An 8,587-nucleotide genomic window follows, 5' to 3' on the forward strand; every position below is an offset into this window, starting at 1 on the left:
TTTTTTTGCGCGCGGTGGCAGTTGGCCAAAGGTGCTCCTTAAAAATATGCTCACGCTTTTCCGGTACATAAAAAAAAAATTTATACATCTCACTTGTGTGAATTAGTGAAAAAAAAAAAAAATATAAGACGGGATGAAAAAGGGAGTAATCTGAACGGTGAGGTCCACGGACGTTTGCGCAAACGATTCTAAAAACGATTCAGAAAATTTTCCTGTTCTGATGAAGCTTCCGCTCTCGCTCTCGCTCCTGCCGCTGCCTGCCCCCTAGTTGATCGCAATCGGCTCGGTGATATCCATGAGGTACTTCACTAGTCCCTCGTCGTATTCGGAGGGGTTCTGCTTCAGCCTGGGGAGGAGGGTTTTCCTAATAGTGTCGTGGTATTCATTGATGTCTCTAATGTCTTTAGTTGTCAGTATAGAAAAATCGAGTAGTTTTTTTTCATACGGATAGAGAGTTAAATCTTCGAAGGAGTAGAATTCTGTGTTGTCTGTTTTCTTCTTGCTAATTACAAATTGCATGTTTTCGATTCTGACACCAAATTTATTTTCGAGGTAATATCCGGGTTCGTTTGAAAGTACCATATATGGTTGCAGTGGAGTGCCAGCTGTTGGTCCGATGGAGCAACCACCTTCATGGACGTTTAAGAATAACCCTACTCCATGTCCAGTTCCGTGATTATAATCGAGGAAGTGTTTGAATAAATTTTCACGTGCAATAAAATCTAGGGCCATAGAATTCGTGTAGCTGGCAAATATAACTTTTCTTAAATGTAGGTGACCTTTAAGTACTAGGGTGTATATTTTCTTTTCTTCCGCTGTGGGTTCTCCAAAGTGCGTCGTTCTAGTTACATCTGTGGTTCCGTGTAAGTATTGTCCTCCCGAATCAAGGAGAAATATACTTGGCGTGATCTTCGCATTTGTTGATTCAGTAACTTCGTAGTGAATGACTGCAGCATTTGGTCCACTTGCCGAGATCGTTGCAAAGGAGGGGGAGATGTAATTTGGTTTGGTGGATCTGAAGTAATCTACTTTATTTTTTAAAGACATTTCCGTTTCGTTAAATAACTCTTTGGTTTTTTTCTTTTCATCACACCAGTGAAAGAATTGTAAAAGTGCCAATGCATCTAGCACATGTGCTTCTTTCATGTTATCTATTTCGACGTCGTTTTTAACTGCCTTCATGGCAACAATGGGAGATTTTTCTAGCAATACTTTGTCCTTATTAAAAAGCATGTAGATCATTAGGTTAATATATGGGCTGAGAGAAATTTCGTATTTTTTCTGCGAATTGGATTCTTTTTTGGTGAGTTCCTTGGAGGGGAGTGTATGAACTTCGCTTGCTTCTTTGCCTGCCTTGGTGAGTGCCATCGTTTTGGACGAGACGTTGTCCCTTAGATATTCGACTACCGTTTCATACTCCTTGACAGCCACGTTAACTGTGTTGAGGTGTCTGATGGAACTCGCGGAGAGGTTCTTCGATGCAGTGAATAGAATCATTTTTCCAAATTCGTCCTTTTCCCTATTGAACTCAAAGTAGAGGTACGCATAGAATAGAGGAGAAAAGGTGTAATCAAATCCACGTAGGTTTAAAATATAAGCAATTTCGTCTAACTCTGAGATTAATATCTTATCCACATTTGTTTTATCAAAGGAAAATGCTTGTCTGAATTTTTCTAATTTCTGTCCTGAACATGCACCGTTAAATTTTCTGTCATGTATAAACACCTCCTTATTATTCACTTCATTGTTTTGTATTTCTACTAGGGACTTTTCTAAAATGATGAAGTTGATATTTTCATTTCTTACAATTTGATTCATGTCATTTTCGTAAATCACTTTTTCTTCCACTGTTTTGCCTGGATAAGTAGACTCTATTTTACTCTTTAATTTTTCATAGAAAGCGACGCTGGTGTTTTTTCCATCGACTGCAATATTGTTAAATTCAAGAGATGCAATTGTTTCGTATATTTCATCTCGGTTGGTAATTCTGCTAACTCGGATGGTAAAAATATCGTGGTTTAATTCTTTGTTCGCTTGTAATTCGTACAGTGCATTCACGTACATAATTTGCTTGTCCTTGGTAAGTATTAAGATACCGTCGGCTCCACTGTAGTTGCTCAAATAAAGTATTTTTTTGTCCTTGTCGTTTATAATTTCTGAGTTGTGTTCGTCGCTGTTTATTAGGATGTACACATCTATGTTATTTTCCTGCATTACTTTCTTCAGGCTTGCGAGTCTCTCTTCGATGGGAGCTGCCATGGTGTCTCTATCTCCTTGTTGATCGTCACTCTGTTGTGGTTGCTGCGAGGCCTCCTCTCTCTGTTGCTGCAGTTGCGAGGTCGTTTCTGAGTCCTTCCACGCGCTTTCCTGGATGGAATCTCCCGCTACGCTGGAGATGCTTGCGCCGTTCTGCTGATAAATCTGAGGGAACTTTTTTTTGAAGTACGAGGTGACTGACCTATTCGATGCTCCGTTCGCGTCTATTTTGTGCCTCCCGACGTTATTTGGGTTGTTCTGGCCTCCGTTGTTGCCTCCGTTGCTTCCTCGGTTGCTGCTTCCGTTGCCTCCTCGGTTGCCACCTACGTTGTTACTTCCGTTGCCGTAATTGGTGTACTTGTGTATCGAATTGATGTACGCAGAAACGTAGTTAACCCTATTCCCTTTGTAAAAGAAGTTTAAATGGAATACCATTAAAGAAGAAAGCGCGTAGAGAAGGGAATTCACACGCATATTGGGTAGCAGAGGTAGGAGATGAGAAGTGGGGGGTGGATGTTAAGGTGGGGGGGTGCCCCAATATGGAGAAGCTTAACTGCTTAGTAGCTCAACCGCTTGGTAGCTTAACCGATTGGTAGCTTAACCGCTTGGTAGATTAACCGCTTGGTAGCTTAACAGCTTGGTGACCCAACTGTCACCCTCTTAATAACCATACGTCACGCCTGCGCGAGCAACGCTGCTGCACAGCATATAAAACGTGCGGACGTAAATTTTCGAAAAAAGTGCCGCAAAAAAAGCTTCCTAGCTAACACTTTAGAAGGCTAAGCTAAGCCAAGCGCCCCTGCGCTACGTAGAGTTGACTCTGGCCGACCTGGCCGCGGAAAATATGTACCATGCAGGTTAATACGTATGACATCTATGCACGTACGGATTACGTAGATGCATAGATGTAAATACGCACAGGTGAATATATAACTGTATAAACAAAATTGTAAAAAAAAAAAAAAAAAACTACTGTGGTGACATCAATTTGATCCCATCAAAACAATTTCATACGAAACAAACATGGAAAAAAAAAAAATCAAAAAATGGTTAAAAAAAATTAAAAAGTGGTCGAAAAAAATAGAGGAAAAAAAAAAAAGTTTAAAAATTCCAGTAAGTAGCAAAAAAAAAAAAAAACGTAAGGAATCGCTAAAAAGATATGTACATTCATTTATGCAATTATAGTAATGCCTATGGCAATATTTATATAATATATACAATATGTTGCGTAACTTTAATTACTAACCTGCAGTAACCGCATGGAGAAACGCGGGCGAGAAAAAAAAAAAAAAAAAAAAACGATTATACAATTCCCGACATTTTTAATAAGCAATAATAAAAAAAAAAAAAAAAAATGCCATATAAGTAGAGTGACACTTCTTCCTCCTTCACTTTTTCCCCACGTACGGGTGCATCTGCGGAAGAACCACTTGTGGGGGGTGCGGACATCTATATAACTACACCCCATCGATTCGAACCCTCTCTACTTCCAATTCCCAAACGGGGCGCCCCACCATACATACATATATAACATATACATATATATATAATATATACATACATATGTATTTTATATGTATATGCCCGCACAACTGCCCCGTGCACTTCACCCTTTCTATTAAATTGAAATTGTTCCACTTCGCGAGTCATGCAATGCCATATAAATTCACTAAACCACTAGTGCTGCAAAATTGGGATTATCTTTCACTCCTGTGCGGGGCCGTTAAAGTGAGCGTCCCTTTCGTTGCTGGCTTTTTTCCGAAAAGGCTGAAGGGAGGAAATGGAAGCGATCCCCCAGATCAGCTAAGTATGAACCCGCGATATGCCCTCACGCACGCACGTATGGATGATGTACACAAAAATGTGGGCAAAATTGGCATGTACGCAAGTACACAAAATAGAAGGGTATAAATTCCCCTGCTCTAAAAAAAAAAAAAAAATAAATAAATCGTCGTAACGGGGGACCAGGGAAGGGTACTACACGAATATAGAACACAACAGAAGGGGGGTTAAATGCGGCCACAAACCTTTATTGCATAACTTGGAGACGCACAAAATGCCCCCTTACGATAAAATTTGGAACCACATGATGATGCCGCTGCTTAATCTTTCGCAAGTAATGATGGGGCGCTATTTTGCGTAGCTCCTGCATTGCCACGCGGGGCGTTTTTATACCCTATGTTAGCAGCATACCTTTGTGGAAATATTTTCATGTATTAGCGGCCAACGTGGAGCAAAGCTGTCATTCCCTCCTTACATCATGAAGGAAGTTCATCATGTTGTGGCACAGGTACCTTTGTGCGTGCGCGTGGACTTATGCACCTACATGTATGATCAGATAATACTTTCTTTGGAAAATTATTATCTAAAAAAGGGAAAAAGTGTATGGGTTTTTAACGCTCCATGTTCATATCTCTTAAGCCCAACGGATGAATAATTTCCCTCCCCCACCCTTTGCCAATTTATACACACAAATTATAACGGTACTAATGTAAGCCCTTCAAAAAAAGTCCATATCTATGACTATACTGTTTTCCTTTTGAGCAAATCGCAGCTTGCATATCTTCGTTGCAACCGCGATTGTGTAGGCTCTTCACTGATTTCGCTCTATTCAGCTGATTGACGCATGCGTGCACGTGTGTTTTCATGGCTTCGTTCCTGTGTTCGCCTACCTTTATCACGTATAAAATAAGAGGCACATTAAAAAGGGGGTCCCCCACCCCCCTTTGAAAGCTCCGTTGGGGGGCTGAAGGCGTCCTTTTTTTTTTTTAATCTTGGTTCTACCCGCATCTTAATACTTGTTCACCCCAATCCATTCGACTTAACCCCTCTACCGCCACCGCATAAGGGTCCCCCCAAATGGTACACCATAAGACTGATCAAGCGGTTAAATCCGATTTGGCATTTCGCGAGGGAGTAATTTGTTCCCGTTGAAGAGACGCCAAATGGGAGAGTGGATTTATTGCCGTGGTGTGTTTTTGCTTTGCTGGCGAGTGCTCTAAAAAGATTTACTACATTATTACGTTGTTACTTTACTGCTTAGCTGTTTTGCTATTTTTTTGCGTGCCTCCCTTTAAGTCCATATTGTGATAGTTTTACGTGCCTTCTGCGAAATGCCCCTCTTCCCCCCGAGGGATGGAAGTGACCTTTCTTCTTCCCCTATAATGGGTTTCACTACTTAAGGTGTTATCTATTCTCGCACAACACTGTTATGTTTTGTTTTTACCAGTTTGCTTGACTGGACAGGTAAAAATGTTTTTTTCTCACCCCATCTCCCCGGTATTAGCATTTCCTAAGGCACTTCATGGATGACCCTTCTGGGGGGTGCATACTGTATTGGTGTTCCCCCAACTGAGTTATATCTTAAGCGGTGAAGTTTTTTTTTTTTTTTTTGTCCTATTTTTTTTTTGGGTGGCTACTCCTTTAGGGTAGAAACTTTCCCCAAATGGGTTTTACTATATGTGGAAGGAGCTTCCAAAAAAGTTAAACGAAGAAATGTTCCTTAACCGAGTGGGTCATTCAGAAACGGCATTGTTATGTGTAGGTATACTGTCCCACGTATGTGCAGAGGAGAACGCTGCATGGTGGATGGGTAGAAGATTTTCACCTTCAGGATGCACAGACAATTGTGTGACTATGATAAGATGGGAGCATAAAGAACTATTTGTGGATATCATTCGAATGGTTTTATTTAGCAAAAGATAAAAACTCGTTTTGATCGAATTTTTTCCCTTTTCTCGTAATTTACGACAAACTTTGTCCACTCCAATGGCATAAATTTTTCCAATTTTATTTAAAATTAAGCGCATCCACTGACTACTACTCAGAATGATAATTTTGTATAAACATACATTACAGCAAATTAAGTCACAGTTGTCATGACGCAATTTTGTGAGATTTTTTTTCTTCATATGATATGAGTTAAACCATGGATGTGTTTTTACATCCCTTAGGGAATATCTCTTGTGGTAATTTACATTGAGCATATTTCGAATTAAATTTTTTGCGCCTTCTGAAATGTGCTGTTCGAAATGTAGTACACCTTTTATAATTTCCTGGAAAAGTACATTCAAAGTGGTATGATTAAATGGTAGCCTTCGATTGAGTAATAAAAAAAGGATAACTCCAAGAGACCAGACATCCGTTAATTCTCCATGATATTTATTTCCCAGTAATATTTCTGGAGAGGTATAAAATGGGGACCCACATGACGTTGTTAACAAATTATTTTTTTGATACACAGTGGAGAGACCAAAATCGATTAATTTTATATTTTCATTATCATCCAGTAAAATATTTTCTGGTTTCAAATCCCTATGAACAACATTAAATTTGTGTAAATAATCCACTGCACTGATTAACTGGTAGAAGATTCTCCTCGCTGTGTCTTCATTTATTCTTCTTTTTTTTTTACAAACATATGTCAATAAATCTCCGTTGGGAACATACTCTAATATCATATATATATTTTTTCCATCTTCATATGCTTCATATAATTTACATATATGATTATGGTCCATCTGTTCATGTATTTTTATTTCCTTCATTATTTTTTCATAACTGATTAATTGTTGTAACCTTTTTTTATTTAAGATTTTTATTGCTACTATTTCGTGTGTGTGTATGTGAATTCCTAGACAAACTTTTCCGAACGTCCCCTTCCCGATTTGGTTTGTTATTATATAGTCTTTTCTCAGCTCTTTGTTCTTTTTCATCTTCACTGCTATAATTTTGTACCTATGTGGTTGTTCCCTCCTCTCTCCCTTTTCGTTTTTCCGTTCTGTTTTCTGTGCGCTTGGGAGATGGGTTGACTCCTCCATGGGTTGTTCCTCACTAGAATTATTTTCATTGGATAACTCCCCGGCAGAGTTCTCCCCACATCGTAAGCTTCTTCTTTCGCCCTCCACTTCGAGTGACACCAATTTCGTGATAGTCCCTTCTTGCAGCCACGTTTTATTCAACAAAATGGTTCTGACTGTGCATCTCTTTATGCTATTAGTTGGGGGAGGTCTTTCCCCATTTATGCTTACTGCTTCCGCTGCCTCCTCGGTGCAGTTTGCCTCTGCAATTTTCTTAATAAACGCATTTTCTGTGCCTTTTTTTGACCCAGATTGGTATTTCCCCCTCTTAAGTGTGCAACTTTTTACATTTTTCACTTTTTCTTGAGATAACATTTGGCATTCCTCTCTCTTCGTTGCACCCTTACCGGTTGTTCCATTTTTTTCTTCATTTCGGCATCTACCATGTGTATCACCTTTTTGTGTTTTCCTGACCTGTTCAGATAATAATGTGCATTTTTTTTCCTTTCCAATTTGGCATTTCCTATAGAATTCGTTTTTCCCTTTTATTTCTTCCTTAGAGTGAAGGGTTAGGCCCCCCTTTGGTGAATTTCTTCTCATTTTACTTTTTAAAATTGTGCAGGTTGTGGGGGGGATAACTCCCCTTGCCGATTTCTGAAAATGTGTATCTCTCGGGGGGCCTTTCATGTGTCCTGTGGCAACCGTCGCAGTTTTTCGCTCATTGAAGTGGCTATTTTTACATTCGACTTGAGTTCCGAATTTATGCGTGGCGTGAATCCCATTTTTGTGTTCCCCCTTTTTGCCGTGGCCCCTTTTCATTGTTGCATTCTTTAGCAAACTGGACACGGCCCTACTGCAGCTGCTTTTTCCGAAGCTCGCTCGGGTGTCGACTCTCCGTGGATTTCCATTTACCTGATCCTTTTTTAGAATAACCATGGGGCACACCTTACAGTTTTTTACTTTATTTATATGGATCAGTGTGCATACAGTCCTTTCTCCCTGCTCCTTAGTCAACATTTGAGGAGTGTTATTATGCACATGCCGAGAGTGTGCTTCGCTTATTTGTTTCTCATCTTTGACGTGAATTTCGTTTTTACTAACTTTGCAAATTATGGTGTCTGCATTTTTGCTAAGTGATAAGATGCTCTTCTCACCTGGGGGCTCCTTTTTATGTGAACAAGGTTTTTCTATCTTTTTATTGTTTCTCTTTATTTCGAGTAAATAATTTATGTGTCTTTTTTGTGTATAAATATTGCGAGTGTTGTTTTGGTCGTCTATGTCCAGGGAGGTAATTGGAATGTGCTCTTTCTCTCCACTCGGCATAAGTAACTTTGGATTAGTATCGACATTGCTGGTCATATTTTGAAATGCTCATTGGAGTGGCAACGCATAAAATGGGTTGACTTTTTAGTGACCCACTAAACTCATTATATGTAATTAAAAAGATAACAATTTGATTTCCTTTTAACAGGAAGGAAGAATGGCCTTTTTGGAGTTATATATTATGGGAGGGAGTGGCGAATAAAAATTAT

At 39.4% G+C, this 8,587-nt stretch overlaps 2 protein-coding genes across 2 annotated transcripts; both read right to left on the reverse strand.

Moving 5' to 3' along the window:
- Positions 1 to 264: 264 nt before the first annotated feature.
- PCYB_126090 (peptidase) lies at positions 265 to 2,325 on the reverse strand (the record flags this gene model as incomplete). The annotated part of the gene is made up of 1 exon (XM_004223942.1): positions 265 to 2,325. The coding sequence occupies exon 1, from the start codon at positions 2,257 to 2,259 to the stop codon at positions 265 to 267; it is 1,995 nt and encodes a 664-aa protein (XP_004223990.1). The 5' UTR covers positions 2,260 to 2,325.
- Positions 2,326 to 5,771: 3,446 nt separating this feature from the next.
- Positions 5,772 to 8,414, reverse strand: PCYB_126100 (serine/threonine-protein kinase; the record flags this gene model as incomplete). Its single annotated transcript, XM_004223943.1, has 2 exons — positions 5,772 to 8,173; positions 8,210 to 8,414. 2 exons carry the CDS (start codon positions 8,412 to 8,414, stop codon positions 5,772 to 5,774), a joined length of 2,607 nt encoding a protein of 868 aa, XP_004223991.1.
- Positions 8,415 to 8,587: the final 173 nt, after the last annotated feature.

This window comes from Plasmodium cynomolgi, chromosome 12, assembly GCF_000321355.1.
Source record: "Plasmodium cynomolgi strain B DNA, chromosome 12, whole genome shotgun sequence".
NCBI lineage: Eukaryota > Apicomplexa > Aconoidasida > Haemosporida > Plasmodiidae > Plasmodium > Plasmodium cynomolgi.